At 40.6% G+C, this 19,276-nt stretch overlaps 1 protein-coding gene across 1 annotated transcript in view; it reads left to right on the forward strand.

The window, feature by feature from the left end:
• Positions 1-19,276, forward strand: part of LOC145404600 (uncharacterized) — a 135,563-nt gene that overhangs the window by 6,346 nt on the left and 109,941 nt on the right. The window contains exons 5-7 of the mRNA XM_080276118.1: positions 6,616-6,745; positions 7,608-7,783; positions 19,003-19,116. Of these exons, the coding sequence (XP_080132244.1) occupies positions 6,616-6,745; positions 7,608-7,783; positions 19,003-19,116 (420 nt within the window). The remainder of the gene's footprint in view (positions 1-6,615; positions 6,746-7,607; positions 7,784-19,002; positions 19,117-19,276) is intronic.

A 19,276-nucleotide genomic window follows, 5' to 3' on the forward strand; every position in this document is an offset into this window, starting at 1 on the left:
TAATGGCAATAATGTAGATTTTGAATATTATCTTTGACGACAATAATGATGATGATGGTGACAGTCTTATTATGTTATAGTGAGAGGATGATGGCGAAGGTGGCTAGGATGATGAAAATTATGATGACAGTGATGATTATGACAATGATGATGATGACGAAGGTGATGACTGTGGTGATAATGATGAAGACAAAGACGAAGGTGATATAATAATGAAAACAAACCACCCTCCCTCCCTCCCTCCTTCCCTCCCTCCCCCCCCCTCTCTCTCTCTCTCTCTCTCTCTCTCTCTCTCTCGACGAAGCGTAAATGTCTTATGAATAGGCTTCCTTTTTGCATTCATCAAGTCCCCTGCTGCCTTCCGCTCTGGCCTCTCTGTTTGTATGCCCGTTGTGGTTGGTCTGTTAGTCAAAGAGTCTGGAGTATGTTAAAAGGAAATGTATTTGTAGTGGAAAATATTACGAAAAATCTCACAACTATTACACTGCTACAATATACACTGCCATACCCGATGCTCCTCTGCCACACACTGCCTTATGACACACTACTTCTCATACCGCCATACCTCATGCGGGTACACATCTCACACTACCACAGCTCATACTGCTACACTACACCCCGCCACACCACACACTGCCACACCACAAATTGCCACACCAGTCACCACACACTGCCGCATCTCATGCTGCCACATCACATACTGCCACACCAAATACTACCACACCGCACACTGCCACACCACACACTGTCACACCACACACTGCCACACCACATACTGTCATACCATATACTGCCACGCCACACATTGCCACACCAAATACTGCCACATCACACATTGCCACACCACACATTGCCACACCACACATTGCCACACCACACACTGCCACACTACTCACTGCCACACCACACACTGCCGTAACTCACGCCGCAAAACTTCACACACACACACACACACACACACACACACACACACACACACACACACACACACACAGAGTTATATCCTCAGCAGTTTTATTAGCGAGAATAATATGATACTGATAATGTTGACGATGATGATGCCCTTGATAATGATGATGATGATGATGATGATGATGATGATGATGATGATGATAACTTTCGCTTAACCCCATGAGTACGATGCTGTTCTTTAATTTTATGCTTCGAGTTTCCATACAGTTGTAATTCGACTCGAGGCTCGAATACACTTCAGATAAGGAGTCTTCCGAATACTACTCAAGGCGAATTATTCTTCATCTCTTTCATTTAGTCTCCCTCAAGCTTAGTAAAGTAATAAAATAATGCAAAGACTGATATATGTTAGAAGTTCGATTAATAAAGGAATAAATATGTTACTGAAGTGATGGTAGTTTTTAAAGGTGAAAGTTAAACAAAATCAGGGTTTCTGTTCTCTCTCTCTCTCTCTCTCTCTCTCTCTCTCTCTCTCTTTGAAGTTTGCTGAAATCAGTCGAATTAAGATCAATACTCTTAAGAAATCCACTTGCGACAGTGGCACTTTCTGAAGAGAGAATGAACAAGGTATACTGTGTGTGTGTGTGTGTGTGTGTGTGTGTGTGTGTGTGTGTGTGTGTGTGTGTGTGTGTGTGTGTGTGTGTGTGTGTGTGTGTTCATTACTCTTTTACTGGGATCATCATCATCATCATCATCATCATCATCATCGTCATCATCATTATCGTAATCTATATAATCTTCATGCACGTCATCATCAGTATCATTGTCGTAATATATATCTTCATCCACTTCATCATCATCATCATCATCATCATCATCATCTGAATCCTCTTCCTCTTCCTGTTCCAAAATACAGTGAAAAACTTCATCTCCGCTAGTGTGTGTTTTAGTTGGTTCTTTTTTCTGCTATGTATTCGTCAAGCTTTGGGATGATACTTGTGTGTCTGTCTGTTCCTGAGGTGAAATATCAGGCGAACTTTTGTCCCAGTCGGTGTATGATGTAAAAAGATCATTCTATATTTTTCTTTCTTTCTTTCATTGTTTTGCTCTTTTTGTGTGCCGTTTTACTTCATATTTTTTGAGAGAGGCGTGGATAGAGAAAATACTGAAAAGTTGCTTGCCTGACGATGGTTGCTTCTGTGATGTACTGATAAAAACAGCTGGCATACACATCCACAGAACGCTACCGGAGATTATTTTCACTCGCTTCGTCCCCTATACCAAAATATTACGGCGGAGAAGCTTTAGATACTTTTTTGAGCGAATTTACAGTTGGCCACACATAAACCTGGTACGGTGTCTACGTGAAATGGAGGCCTAGCGACGATTTCCGACGTTCGTACATCACAGTTACCTGGTCATTTTAAACTAATATTTGACACATTTCATTTATGTCAGTGCCACCAACAAACATGTGATTATATCAAGGTTGTCACGTGTACCTAACGCTAGACTTCTGCTATACACTGATAAAGTACCAGGTTCATATGTTGCCACCTGTATGTTTGTGGTCAATATTTCTTTACAGGTGTTTAGATACCGTGTAATATCACAATGGGATTTTGTTTTAATTGGCCAGTAAATTTGAGCGGTGTTCCGAACCAGTCTCGCTTCACTGGTTCGAATACCCCCGGACCCGTATTCTCATTGGTATAGGAGGCTCCCTAACACCTTTTCCTAAGCGATTTATTTTACTTATTTCACCTTATTGCCCTCCTCTGTGTGAGGTAAATCCTTCTAATATCGCCTCACTTTACATAAACAGGTTACAAAAGAAAATTAACCAGTCATATCTAATAATAAACACCTATGAAAAAGGTGCTATGGAAGCTCGTCAACTGACGGACCTAGATCTGTTGGTATTGTTCCTGTGGCAGCCCTCAGGTTCATCTGAAACGTGAACCCAGTAGACTGCTGGCTGGAGATGACTTTTTTTTTTTTTTTTTTTTTTTTTGTACAGTCCACCATTCTCCTCTCCAGGAACAGAGAAGTAACGAAGAGACATTTGTATGGCCAGGTAGCTGGGCCGCCCGGTTATATCAGTGCCACCACATGAAGGCGTCCCATTCCATCATCCCCAGACATGCGACCTTAGTGACGAAGAAGACTTAATTCAATACTTATCAACCACACGAGGATCATGCAGGCAGAAAACAGTTCTTTTTTGTTCCAATTTACTCCAAGAATCCGACGTGCAATGGTCGATGTTATAACCAGGTCCCTAACTGTATTTTTAGGTGAAACAGAGACGAGGAGGAGCAGAGCCTCACATGTGCAGGATTGTTTTATAAGTAAGAAAGTTGAACAATTATAGTTCCTCATTGTTTTTGCCTTTTCTTTTTTTTTTTTGAGCCAGAAGGAGGAGGAGGAGGAAGAAGAAGAAGAAGAAGAAGAAGAGGAGGAGGAGGAGGAGGAGGAGGAGGAGGAGGAGGAGGAGGAAGAAGTAGCAGATAAGGAGGAGGAGGAGGACGAGGAGGAGGAAGTAGCAGATGAGGAGGAGGATTGAGCCATTACTGAAAATTGTTTCGGCGACAAAAACAAGCTTACAAATAATACTGTGTCGTGTACTAGAAAGTGTAACCTAAACAGATATGCTTTTTATTTGTATTTATTCTCTCTCTCTCTCTCTCTCTCTCTCTCTCTCTCTCTTTCTAGGGCATACTGAAAATCGTTTAGGTGACACAACTTCACTGAATTAAAATGATGACATAACGGAGCAAGTTCAACATTTAACAGCATTTTTCTCCGCATAATTTTTTCACAATTATGAGAGAAAAAAACATAGAAAAGACACAGATAATCGTTTAGGAAATGAAAGCATCCTGAGTGAAAGTTCTGATAATATATTTAGTGCGGAAACTATTGGAAGGTAAAGGAATGAGGCATTTTATAACGTTTCATAACTTTCCTAATTTTTCGACTGATTGAGAAGAGGATATGGAAAAAAAAAAATTCATATGATTTATGTGACAAACGTTTCTTTGGCACAATCACCCAGAGTGAATGGAGGATGCCTGTAATCTGGTGTACGGATTTATTTTTTATTATTTAATTTCCCTTCCTTCCTCTGTTCATCTTCTGTAAAAAAAAGTGATACTAATTATACTAATACTCTTAATAATACTCATATAAATTAAGCCTTTCAACCCTATTAAGTAATTATGCCTTTTTTTTTTTTTTTTTTGCTTTTTTCCGGCCAATTATATTTATTTCAGGGGATTTTTCTTATTACTAGAGGGGTTAATGAAGGCTGCATCTAATTCCTTCATTCAAAAAGCCACCCCAGACCTGAAGGAAATCGTCTGGGGATAGCAGGACTAATAGACAGGTAGATGGATAGATAAATAAATAGATAGGTAGCTAGGAGGACAGATGCAGATAAATAGATAGATAGATAGATAGGTAGGTAGGTAGACAGATAGATAGATAGATTGACATAGCCTAAACAAATAGATAAAGAGACAGACAGATAGGTAGGTAGGTAGGTAGGTAAGCAGGTAGGCAGGTAGACAGATAGATGTATAGATAGATGTATAGGTAGATAGGAAGGTAAATAGGAAGGTAGATAGATAGATAGATAAACACAGATAGATAGCTAGATAGACAAGCAGATAGAACAAGTCATCAGATTAATGGGTTCAAAGATATAAAAAAAAAATTATAGCTTATATTTTTTTCTTTTTCCTATTTTTGGACAAGGAAAGAGGAAGGCCAAAAGAAAATGGATAAATTGCTTTGGTAACGCAAGTCTGGCAAATGAGAATGATAATGGTACTGAACTTTGAACACACCGTAATTCTCTCTCTCTCTCTCTCTCTCTCTCTCTCTCTCTCTCTCTCATGATGATGATGATGATGATGATGACAATGTTCTTATATCCTCAGGGACGAACATCTTGGAAATCTGTCTCTTCTCCCCCTTGCCTCTCTCTCTCCCTCCCTCTCTCTCTCTCTCTCTCTGAAGGGGATAGAAAGAATATTGAAAATCGTTTAGGTGAGACAGGGTACCCGATAGACTGCTTTAGGAAAACAGGCGGCCACCGCAAGAAGGGAAGAATAAACTGATCGATCTTGCCTATTGAAAAGAAGTTAGAGAGAGAGAGAGAGAGAGAGAGAGAGAGAGGGGGGGGAGGGGGGAGGGGCGAGCTGAAAGAAAGCTGAAAGGGAGAAAGAGAAGTGGAAAAGGGAGAGGAGGGGAAATGGGATTAAAAAAAAAAAAAGAGGGAGGGTGAGGAGGGAGAGAGAAAGAACTCAAGGGGAAGAACTGAGGATAGAAAGATGAGTGAGGGAGAAGAGAAAGAATGGAATGAGGGTAGGGAGAGGGGAAGAGAAGGAGTGGAAGGAGGTGGAGGGAGAGACGTGTAACGGAAGGAGGGAGAGGAAGGAAGGGAGAAGAGAGGTGGGAGGGGGGGAGGTAGGAGAGGCGAGGCACGAAGCAAAATCACTATTGGGAGAGACTTTAATTTTTTCAGGCAAGGGACGTCATTTTTCCATTATTCCAACTACTACTATGTCGGTTTGTCTTCATCTGAAGGAACTGGGTCACTCACAATTTGAATACTGAGACCCAGATTGCCGTCAGTTAAAGAAGCTCCCTGACACCTTCCCTGGCGATGTATTTTCGATATGCCGGTTAAAATCCTTTTGTACGTTATATGTGCACAGTATGGCGATCTTGGAAGGATATATGCAACACAGCAGAGGATAGTAAGATGTATTAAGCAAAGTAAATCACTCATGAGAAGGTGTTAGGGAGCATCCTCATCAGACGAGAATACCGACCTAAGTAGTGGCTACATAAAATTCACCTTAATTTCGAGGCCTTGATTATTAGTCAGATCGAGTCTTACATCTGACTACACTTGGCCATCAACCGAGCTGAAAGGCGTTGGAAATCTTTGTCAGGTTGGAGTGAATTTACTATAAGAGTCGGTGAAGGCCATGTATATTTATCTGACCATTGTAGTTCAAATAGTCTGTATGTAACAACTTGTGGAGACTGAAGTGGCTGAATGGGCATCGTCGCAAAACACTGGATCGAATGATTGAGTCTGGCCTAGAATAAAGCTTAATTTCCTCAGCAAACCAGTCGTTCAGCAATATTTTAAGAAGTGTAGACTACGGTAACCTAAATATCCAAACCTAACCCAACCAAGGAAATCAAACCAAATCTAATTCCCTGTACCGTAATCTAACTTAACTAACCCAACGCTGCCTAACCTACCTAACCCTAATCTAACCCAGCCTAACCCAATCTATTATGCTATAGCTCTTCTATGTGCCTTTTATGTATAAATGTGTATGGTTCTATCTCTCTGTGCCTCTCTATTTGTCTGTGTTTTCTATTTTACAAACACCATTATCCTGCCGTAACCAACCCTAACCTAGTCTAATCTAATCAGTCATAACTCAGCCTACCTACTGTAACTAATTATTAACTTACCTAACCATTCCTAACCTCCTTAGCCAATGCCATCCCAACCAACCCTAACCAACCATCACCTGCAGTACCCATGACAGCCCTAACTCAACCTACATTAACCAGTCCTAACCAAACCTAATCTACCATAGCTCAACCTACCTTAATCACCCCTTAACTCAGCCTACTCCAACCAACCCTAATCAAAGCTACCATACCCCACAGCGCCGCCTACGAACGTGTCGGTGTGGTACTGGCGACCGTCTGAACACCTTGTCAACATCACCTGCGAGGCGGAGGGGTCGTCGCCGCGGCCAGAATTCACCCTTTTCACTCGCACCCACGCGGGACCAATGTAGGTGGTGTCAGATGGATTCATAATATTTGCTAGATCTCTTAATATTTCCCTCAGTTTCCTTGTACTTATTTTGTCTTCTTTCTGCCAAATACTTTTCAACTTGGTGTCATTCTTTTATTTCTTCACCAGTTCACTTCAAACTTATTTCAGTTTTCCTTTAGCCAAAACCCCCACACACCTTTTTCACATTTTTTATATTAAGGCCTTTGAAAGTGGGTTTGGGGTCAAACGTCAAACCATATAATCTCAAATTTGCTGACTCAGTGTTTCTGTATGTCCATTAATCAGAACGACAGTTTACCCAGAAGTATGTCAGTATACCGTAAGTGCGTCAAGATCATCCTGCTTGTCTTGGTAATGTTGGCAGTTTTTTATTTATTTTTTTATCGCATATTTGTGCAACACCACAATACTATGCTAGATATTTTGCACTGCATATCTAGTATTCCAAAAGACAAGGCAGATATATTGCACTTCCTACTAAAGTCACATTTTGTTCAGTATTACTATGCCACTGAGAGACTTTTTAAGACTGAATGCAATGTGTGTTTGTCTGCTGGTAATCGTGACTCATTTTTCAACACGACCGCTGTCATATAAAATAGGTACAATATAATCAGTTTGATCATACATGGCGGAGATTTCCCTCCCCTTTTAGCAATGAATGACAGAATAAGATAATACTACATCCATACATCATTGCCTTGATACGATTTTCTTCATAACTAACATTTTCCCATTCATACCCCACAACAGCTCAGCATTTGATTGGGAGAGGCAGCAGTTTTCCTTCAAGAGTCAACAGGCTTCAGTATCTTGCACCTTTTTCCAGGGTTTTAATTATTGTGGCTTTACCCAGGCAGGAGGTGAGGGTGAGGGGACGCAGTGATCGTCGTGTGGCGGGTGGCGTGTGGGGCGCGGGGGTGTGGGGGCTGATAGTGTGGGCAGACACTCCTCTCGGTACCATCATAGGGTGTCGTGTTACCCTACCCGGTACATCCTACGTCACGGCAGATACCAAGTCATTCAATCCAGGTATGTAGTGTAGAAGGAAACATTTCAGTAATTTACAAACGAAAGCAAACAGCAACAGACTAATAGAACCTCTCGAGGCTGTTATGGGGTGGGCCATGATTATAATTTCCTCTGCGAATAAGGATAGAAAAGGGAAGGTTCTTACCATCAAACCAGTGACTACAGCCTAATGCGACAAGAGAAAGTGAGATGGGCAACACAGAAAAACTGTCATGAAAAATAACTGAAAGGGGGGAATGGAAAACATAATGCTGTACTCTATTACCCGGTAAGGGAAAATAGCAAGAGATCAAAATTAGGTACATAACAATGCTATTCGGTAATTCTGACCTCCATGTATTGAAAACACACACACACACACACACACACACACACACACACACACACACACACACACACACACACACACACACACACACACACACACACACATTTAGAAATGTATCGTTCAAGAAAAAGCACTTTCAGCTGGGGATTAAAACCAAATATTTATCCATATGTTTTCATATATATGTTAGCATCATATCACATTCCACGACACTGCAGGGTAATTTAGACTGTTCATTATGCTTACAACTCCACTAAAAATATATATATATATATATATATATATATATATATATATATATATATATATATATATATATATATATATATATATATATATTATTCATGTAAATGACAACGTATGTCCGTAATTATGTAGCCATTACCTCTTGCATAAGTCAGTCGGTCCACTGTGGAGTATCGGTATGGATCACTTGTCATACCATCATGACCCCTGAAAACTGTGTTTACTTACTGTATATACTTCACTTACTTATATTAAACGGATGCACTTCTGTTTGAAGTTCCTCGTGTTGTTTATTTCGCAATGTATATCACTTTTGTTACTCGTCGGTACTTTCTCACACACACACATATATATATATATATATATATATATATATATATATATATATATATATATATATATATATATATATATATATATATATATATATACTGTACATGCAAAACAAAACAATTATATAGGATAAAGGTTCATATTACCGGATTTATATTAAATTCTTTATCCGTGAGTTCTCTTGGGGGAAGGGGCTTTCTTAGCAGCCTCAATACGCTGTTTCCTTGGTTTAAAATTATTTGTTTCTTTATTTCATAATCATTTTTCTGGCGTAGATTAGTTTTTTTTTTTTTTTTTTTTTTTTTTTTTTTTAAGGCCAACGATAAACATCTGCATTACCACTATCAGACTCCATATCCCATTTATGAGCCCAGTGAGTCAGTTTATTAAGAACTCTCTGAATTATATACCTGCTGTAAAGAAGCATCTGTTGTATTATTAGATTTTGTGTCGTCAGGAAAAGGGGAATTTGACATAACAAAAGTTCACCAATATCACCTAGACAGAACAGGACTCAAGATGGTGCACTCTTGTACTCTGCCTCTAACTTCCTCTTACCTTTTTGAGGACTCTGCTAACATCTCGCAAAATCAACGTAAATTTACCTGGGCACACTGCCATCGATACCATATACTTTAATAAAGGGAATGGAGAGAAGACAAAGATATTATGGAGACATAGAGAGATGATGAAGGAAGGAGAGATAAAGATAGGAGATAGGGAATGGAGATAATGGAGGAAAGCTGGAAGAATTTTGGAGAGAGAGAGAGAGAGAGAGAGAGAGAGAGAGAGAGAGAGAGAGAGAGAGGGGGGGGGGTTGCATCAAAGAAGAATGGAAGGAAGCAAGGAGGATATTACACACAGCTCATTGGCTACACAGCATTCAATTTCCTTGGTAAGATAGGCTTCACAGGAACTGAATTATTGGCAAAAACATCAGACGCAGACTTTATGAAGAGCAAGAACAGGACAAATAACAGAAGAACTAGTGAACAATAACATGAGTATAAAATTAAAAGGGAAAATAAAGTTATGGTGTAAGATTTGCTGATTGGAAAGGATTTGTTGTTATTATTATTATTCTTATTATTATTATTTATTATTATTATTATTATTATTATTATTATTATTAATATTACTTATTATTATTATTATTGTGATCCCTACCCTGACGTATGGAAGCGAGGCGTGGACCTTGCAAGAGGGAAACAAGTCAAGAGTGAGAGCAGTGGAAATGAGTTACTTGAGAGGAGCATGTGGAGTGACGTGGAGGGACAGGTTGACGAATGAAGAAGTGAAGGAACGTTGTGGGGTAGATGTGGATGTGGTTGAAAAGATTAGGAGAAATACACTGAGGTGGTTTGGACATGTGGAGAGAATGGAGAATGAAAGACTGACTAAGAGGGTGTATGTAGGTGAGGTGAAGGGAGGGAGAGGGAGGGGTAGACCGAGGATGAGGTGGAGGGATGGAGTTGAGAGGTATATGAGGGAGGGGGGGTGAGTTGGGGGAGGGGAGTCAAATGGTGGGTGACAGAGTGACTTGGAGGCGTTTTGTCTGCGGCCACCCTTTGCGGGATTAGGGCGTCGGGCTATAGATAGATAGATAGATTATTATTATTATTATTATTATTATTATTATCATCATTATTATTCCAGGGATGGGACACTGTGATACTCTGCGTGTGTGTGTGTGTTTTATCCGTCATCTCCATATGATTTAATTCAGCTTCTGAAAGTCCATTTGTCTTACAGGTTAAATTCAACTCTACACACCGAGGGAAAAAAAGAAAAAGATCTCCAGCGCTGAATAAATGCGTTTGCGTGTATTAAGAAATAAGGAGGGAGAAAAAAGTTACAATATTGAAGGATTTAATAAAATTTTGGAATGATTGAGAGTTGAGAAATTATCCAAACAAATTGCTCCATTTTATAATGAAAATAATATATAAATGGAAACTGGGAAAATGAGAGCAAAGTTTTCAAAAATTTAGATTGACAATGTGAAAAACAGATAAAAAGTGAGCCAGATCTGTCACTAATGAAACTTGAAGACGAAGGCAAATTAAAATCCTAGCAAATTTATCGAATACCAAGAGCATGAATATAATCTAACTCACATATGAAGCTGATTAAGATACTGCATTAATGATATAAACATAAAAAAACTGACAGATAACTACATCCTTCAGTCCTAACTTTAACATCCTTCTCACTCAATCTCGGTGTAGACCAGTCCTAACCTTAGCAGTCTCCGGTCCTATCCTTGGCATCCTTCGGTCCTGTCCTTGGCACGTACCTTTATTATCCTTGGCATCCTTCGGTCCTATCCTTGGCATTCTTGAGTCTTAACCTTAGCATCATTGATTCCTAACCTTGGCATCCTTGACTTCTAACCCTATCATCCTTCAGTCTTAACCTTGGCATCCTTCACTCCTAACCTCGGCATCCTTCAGTCCTAACTTCGACATCATTCGAACTCATTTGTACGTGCTTCACCATCATGGGGAAGGGATTATTCGACTATCACCCTCCCTCTGATGAGAAGGTCTAGTCCTGCGGGGAACCCCATATGAATTGTTCCAGCCACAGAAACAAGGAAACAATACCAAAAAAAAAAAAAAAAAACTATCAAAGTGTAAAAATAATAAATAAATAAATAGATAAATAAATAAATGAATTACTAAAGAAATATCAATCAATCAATCAATTATTTCCTGTGGCACCCCATGGGATGCATAGGGCCTCAATGAACTCTCTCCACCAATATTTGTCTCTTGCCATCTCCTTCAGGTCCCACCAACACTCCTCTCCTGCTTCTTTTTTCATTGTCCTCAACCAGGTTTCCCTCGGCCTACCTCTACCTCTTCTTCCTCTAGCAAACCACTCTGGCACATCCTGTATTAAACAACCTTCTTTTCTGTATATGTGCCCCAGCCACTTCCAGCGAGACAGTCTCACATATTCATTAACTGGTTCCACTCTCGTAATATCCCTTACTCTTTCATTTGTAACTCTGTCTTGCCACTTTACCCCAAGAATCCTTCTCAGTATTTTATTCTCAAATCCTAATACTTTCTGATCTGTTGCAATTGTACTGTACCATGACTCATGCCCGTAAATTAAAATTGGTCTAACCATGGACTTGTAAATTTTCACTTTAGTATGTACCGAAAGCATATTATTATTCCAAACAGATTTCAACATTCCAACAGCTCGCCAAGCCTGTCTAATCCTCTCCTCAATTTCATTGTTTAATGATCCATTAGATGATACAATCGTTCCCAGATATTTAAAGTTTTCTACATTCTTCACCACATTATTCCCAATTACACAATCGATTTGGTTCTCCATGTTCATATTAAAAATTTCAGTCTTTCCACAATTTATTACCAATCCCACTTTTTCTCCTTCCTCCACCAGACAATCGAGCACCCTCTGCATCTCGTAAATACTTCCGCAAATCAGTACACTATCATCAGCATAGTCCAAATCCATCAGCTTCTTATTTTCTTTCCAGTTAATTCCTGCACCTGTTCTCCTTACAACCTTTTTCATAACATAATCCATAACCAAAACAAACAACAATGGCGAAAGAACTCCTCCTTGAATCACTCCTGACTTAACTTGAAATGGATCACTCAAAGAACCACCCACCATTACCTTACAAAAAGTACCTTCATGCAGGCTTCTAATAATATTTACAAACTTTTCTGGTATACCATAGAATCTCATAATTTTCAACATAGCTCCACGTGAAACACTATCAAACGCCTTTTCAAAATCCACAAAACACATGTTAAGTGGCATTTTCATCTCATTAGCTTGTTGCATTAGATGCCTTACAATAAAAATCTGATCATTACAACCTCGACCCTTTCTAAATCCCGCTTGTTCTTCTCTTAAAATTTTATCAATTACTGGCTCTATTCTGTTCAACAAGATTTTGAAAAAGACTTTTGCAACTACAGGTGTCAAAGTTATCCCCCTTCAATTGCCACACACACTTAAATCTCCCTTTTTTGGTATTTTTATAATTACTCCATTTTTCCACTCTTCTGGAATTCCACCATTATCCCAAACCACATTAAAAAGTTTCAAAAGCGCATTCATCAACTCCTCATTTTCCACCTTAAGCATTTCAGGGAATATTCCATCCTCACCTGGAGCCTTAAAATTCTTTAACTCCTTTATAGATTTTGCTACCTCTTCCAATATTATATCCCCTGTTTCTATCTGCAAATCTCTCTCGGCTGGCAAAATGTCCTCTTCAGCTGGGATTGGTCTATTTAGAACAGATTCAAAGTGCTCTTTCCATCTTCCTTTTATATCCAAATCTTTAGTCATCAAATTACCATTTCTCTCTCTTACAGGTATTTCCTTCCTTCTCTTTTCAGTCCCAGTTAACTCCTTTATGGCCTGATACGCTGCTCTTGTGCTCTGACCGTCATTTTTACTTAATTTAATTTCTGTCTCTGTTGCATTTTCATCATATAGTCTCCTCTTATCACGTCTAACGAGTCTTTTTACTTCAGAATGTAAACTCCAGTACTTTGCTCTAAGTACTTCAACTACCTGGCCATCAACATGTTGTTCTTCACTTCTTAACTTAGCCTCTTTCCTTTTCTGAATTACATTCCATGTTTCATCTGACATCCACTTTTTCCTTCTCGCTTTTCCCTTTTTCTTAATAGTAACCTTAGCACTCTCATGCAAAACTTCTTTTACCTCTCTCCACATTTGATTAATATCATTGTCTTCTGCAAAAGCAGAAATGAAAACTGACCAGTACTGATGTAGTCAGCAACATCATCCTGTCGTTTCTCCTCTCTCTCTCTCTCTCTCTCTCTCTCTCTCTCTCTCTCTCTCTCTCTAAGGATTTTGATCGGTACGCTCGTCGGTGAAGGAAACTCCCTAGCATCTCTTCCTTAGAGATTTATTTTTAGATCCGGGTGGCTAATACCAGTTAGTGTTATTTATGCTGAGTATGGTGGTATTTGAATGATTTAAATGGCACAGAAGAGGACAGTATGGAGTAACACGCAAAATAAATCGCTTGGAAAGAGGTGTTAGGAAGTTGCCTTTGCCGACGAGAATAGGGCTTTTAACAATCTTGCCTAATGGATGCCAATCAACTGATACCGATGGCTTCACGTTTCCCCTCAAATCGGTGTCCTTTGCTTCGATTTTACCAGGCTAAGTCTCAAAATGCATGGATATAAGAGAGAAAAGAAGTAGGAGAGGCGACAGAAATGCGCCGTAGAATATACCATAAAAGAAAAAAGAATAGTGTGTTGTATGTATAAACAGCCAACGAGAGAATATCACTGTACCATATGCGTTAGTGCGCTAGTAACGGAGAGGTGCTGGGAGCCGCCACAAGCCCTCGATAATCCAGACCTAAGGCGCTTTCCGCAGAATGATGAAAGCTATAATAAAAACTAAAAATGCCTCTGGGTATTCCGCCGATTAATGACGTGGTGAGGCGATGCAGAACATACTCTTTGCATTTTATTTTTACTTCGTTATTTTTATTTTTGTTACTGCTACAGTTAATACTTTTGCTAATATTGCCACCACCTCCACCACCACCACCACCACCACTACTACTACTGCTACTACCACTACCACTACCACTACTACTACTACTATTACTGCTGCTGCTGCGAGCAACTGCTATCCTACTCTACCCAACCCAACACCACCCTGTGCCAATTAACCAAGTGCAACCCTACCTTATCCTGCACTACTCTACCCAACCCTACCCTACACAGTCCTGTCATACCCTACCCCACCCAACTCTATCCTGTCTCACTTTACCCTGCCCAGCCCGACCCCACCGTACGCTAGCTGACACTACCCAACCCTGCCCTACCCGACCCTCCCACCCCAAGCCCTAAACTACCCTCCCACCCCAAGCCCTAAACTACCCTCCCACCGCAAGCACTGAACTACCCTTCCACCCCAAGCCCTGACCTACGCTCCCACCCCAAGCCCTGACCTACCCTTCCACCCCAAGCCCTGACCTCCCCTCCCCTACCCTGCCCAAACCCACCATACCCAACTCCAAATTTCCGAACCCTACTCGTCCCTTCCTTACCCTATGCTACCCTACCCTGTCCCTCCCTACTCTACCTTTTACCAGCTAAATTAAATGACCCTTGCATGGGCTTCAGACATCCCCTTCAAGGTAGGCAAGACGGACGGATGGACAGAAAAGTGCTCTGGAACTAATGGACGGATTTGGGGAAAAGATGGACAGGGGAAGAGACATAGGGTAGAATAGGCGTTAAAATGACTGGAGGGGAGAATAGGAGAGGGAATGATGATGTTGAGAGAGAGAGAGAGAGAGAGAGAGAGAGAGAGAGAGAGAGAGAGAGAGAGAGAGAGAGAGAGAGAGAGAGAAGGCGGAGAAAGGACAGCGAAATTGGGTATTCAGTTGAACAAACGAAGGAGTAAAACTATACACACTATAGTCGCGGCGCACGACTCTGAGGTTGTCATTATCGTACCCTGGTAACCTGCCATTCAAAAGAGAGTCCGATTTCGTATCATATTATACACGAATCATATTATTATGCACGAATATATTATACACGAATATCATTATACACGAACATATTATACAAGAATCATATGCGTCTCATATTATACACGAAATCATACGCACTTTTGAATGGTAGGTTGCCAGGGCACGATAATAACAACCTCAGAGTCGTGCGCCGCGACTATAGTACACTAACGAACGAAAATACACACACACACACACACACACACACACACACACACACACACACACACACACACACACACACACACAAACTTTTTCTTTGTAAATATGCAAACATCTCAGACTATTTTCTTCCCCTCTGTCTGTCTGTCTGTCTGTCTCTGTCTCTATCTGTCTGTCTGTCTGTCTCTCTCTCTCTCTCTCTTTCTCTCTCTCTCTCTCACACACACACACACACACACACACACACCATAAAGGCACAACACAACCAGTACTCCTCAAAAATATGGCAAAATTGTTTTTGTTGCCCTAGGTTCATCCGAAATGAGAACCCAGGAGACTTCAAGCAAGAGTTACCATTCTCTTGCAGTTCACAATCCTCCCCTTAGCCGCAGGAAAGGAACTAAAAGATATAAGTAAACCAGGCAGAGGAGCAGCTCATTTATATCGTTGCCACCACGTGAAGGCGTCCCTCTCTAGCACCAGTTAGAGCAATAAAATTAAAAAAAAAAACTCCCCCCTCCAGTTTTATATTTTCATGTTTATGGGAACTGAAAAATGGCGATGCAGAAAAGCCAAACAATCAGGCTGTCTTTTTGGACGAATTATGACTCTCATATTTGGAATAGTTGTTTGTTGGGGAGATACAGCACATTCTGCCCGACTTGGACCATCTATAGGTATACATAGGCACAGAGCGAACGTGTGTACCAGTTAATTTGATGAGTGAGAAAGAGAGGGTGAGGTGAGCAGGGGGAAAGAAGATAAGAAAGTACCGTGATTAGAAGAGAGAGAGAGAGAGAGAGAGAGAGAGAGAGAGAGAGAGAGAGAGAGAGAGAGAGAGAGAGAGAGAGCCTTTCCATTATGCGGCACATTTCAGATTTATTTGCATCATTTGGCACATCGCAAAAAGGACCACCACAACACTGTAGATTTGCAGTGATTGTGTGGAACATCGCAAAAAGGAAATCACAGCATCACAATTTTGCATACAGTATCCGTCACATTGCAGAAGGTAAAAACTCGCTTATCCGGTACACTGAAAATACACACACACACACACACACACACACACACACACACACACACACACACACACACACACACACACACATCAAGACAGATTAATGTCCATTAGACATCGTAAAATGAAATTAGAACATTGCAAATTTGACTCATTATCTGAAAAATCGAAAAACTGAACTCACACACACACACACACACACACACACACACACACACACACACACACAAAATCGCAAATTTTCCTCCATAATTCGAAATAAGACAAAACCAAACACTACCCTACAACACTGTAATTTTACCCCCATACTTTGGCATGCTGGAAAACCGAACACCGCCACACATCACAAATTTACCTCCATATATATATCGCAGAACCGAGCATCCCCCAAACATCACAAATTTACCTCCGTTTTCTGAAATATCGCAAAACCGAACACTCCCCCCTCCCTCCCCCAAACATCGCAAATTTACTACCGGCGAGATTATGCCTGGATTCAATGCGAGGATTCTGCGGTGAAGCCAATAGAATTAAACAGAAAAGCATTGTCAGGGTGAGGCCATAAAGTTGGGGTGAGTGAGAGAGGCGGAGAGATGAACGTTGGGGTTCGGATTTAGGTGTGATAAACGGAATTATTGAATGGTGCGTGGTGAAGGGGCGCTGCCTGAAGTTTCGTTTAAGTTAGGTCTGCGTGGGTTTAGGTAGGTTGGGTTAGCATAATGTAGGGTTGTTTGGTTTTGGTTAGTTAGAGTCAAGAGTACAGCAGCTTCGACTCCACCTATATGATACAGGACTACAAATCCATACCTTATCTCTACAGGAATATACACATACTTTACGCTTTTAATATAGTCCATCGTACATTAATTCATGTTAGTTTTGATCATTACTACTTTACTGAGCTCTCTAACGGGTGAAACAGATGATTTAAAATAAACAAATGTGAAAGGTTTACCGGTGCATGCATGCAGGAAATTGTACCGGCAGCCATCTTTATTTTTAAAAGTTGGTTTCCATGATTTTTTTTTATCTCTTGACCGATGCTGACCTTTCTCGATAATACATGTAGTTCATAATATATATGTAGTTCTAATCCCCAGATGAACATGGTACCAGTAGTGGTTGATATCTATCTATCTATCTATGTAATATACAGTATCTATCTATCTATCTATCTATCTATCTATCTGTATATATATAATAGCACTAACTTATACTGCATTTTTCTCCACACCAAAACCCAAACAGCAACAATGATATGAACCGTGTATGCAGATCCCTTGAATGTCAAGACGATTTTTTTCTTTCTTGCTTTCTCCAGACGATTGTATTCGGCAAGTTATAGAATTAACAAACTATAGAGGTTTAGCTACAACGCCCATCAACCCTTTTAATACCAGGGCCCATATTCTCTTCGGGTAAGTAGGCTCACAACACTTCACCCTTAGCGATTTATTTTTGGATATGGCTGGTTAAAATCCTTTTGTACGTTATGTATGCAGCGTATGGTGATATAGTTAGGATTTACGCAAAACAGAGGAGGACGGCAAGGTGTAATAAGCGGAATAAATCGCTGAGGAAACAGTGTTAAGGAGCTACTTGACCCGACGAGAATACGGGCACAGGAGATTTTGAACTGAGGAAAATCGCCTAAACGCAGGGAGAATAGATTGCATTAACACGTATTTTTAAAAAACCACCACAACCACAGCAACCACCACAACCACCACCACAACAACTAACAACCACCACAACTACCACAATCACCACAACACTACACTCAGAATAATAGGGAAAATTATACGCATTCACCATTTCTTATTGATTTTTTCCCTATCATGAAAATTTTCCTGCTGGTCATTCCTCTCAATTTTCATGATGTTTTTCTTGGAGAGTTGATGGGTGGATGGAACTGATTTTTTTTTTTTTTTTTTTTTAATCCATGTCTTCAGCCCGAGGACGCTTGATGCAATTCCTTCATGTTACCTACCACTGTCTAATCACCATTCTCTTCCCTTCACACATCTACCATAACCATAACTACCACCACAACTACCACAACTGCTGCACCACAACAACCACCACAACTACCACACCAACTACCACGCCACCACATCTACCACAACTACCATACCACCACAACTACCACAACTTCCACACCACTACAACTACCACACCACCACAACTACCACATCACCACCACTACCAAGAGTCTTAACACCACCACCGCAACTACCAAAACTACCACTACTACCACAGCTACAACTACCACAAATATTGCCACTATCATTACCAGCAAAATTGCCACAACTACCACAACCACCATACTTAACACAGCCACCACAGCTACCACAACAACAACAACCATGACGACAACTACAACTACCACAGCCAATGCAACCACTACACCTACAACAACTATCAGACCACCACAACTACCACAGATAACTGCCGGAGTCACCACAGCTACCACCACAACCACCACAACAGCTACAAGCACCGTAACTAGACCTACCACAACTACCAGAACCAATCTAATCATCCCATCTCTCTCCTGACAGACCTACCAATCATCACCACTACAACCACCACCACAACTACCACAACTACCACAACGGAGCCGCCAGCGAGATGGTCCAATGCCTCACAGAACTCCGCGGCTAAAGAGCTGTTCGGTAAGAGAGAGAGAGAGAGAGAGAGAGAGAGAGAGAGAGAGAGAGAGAGAGAGAGAGAGAGGATAAGCTTAGGCCATATTTTCATTCGTCATCTATCTATCTATGTCCAGACACAATAATCCCGTAAGGGGTGGCCTTTTGTCTCTGAGGTTGTGGTTTT

Source organism: Coenobita brevimanus, chromosome 64 (assembly GCF_032717465.1).
Source record: "Coenobita brevimanus isolate Jiangsu-jjx chromosome 64, ASM3271746v2, whole genome shotgun sequence".
Taxonomy (NCBI): Eukaryota; Metazoa; Arthropoda; class Malacostraca; order Decapoda; family Coenobitidae; genus Coenobita; species Coenobita brevimanus.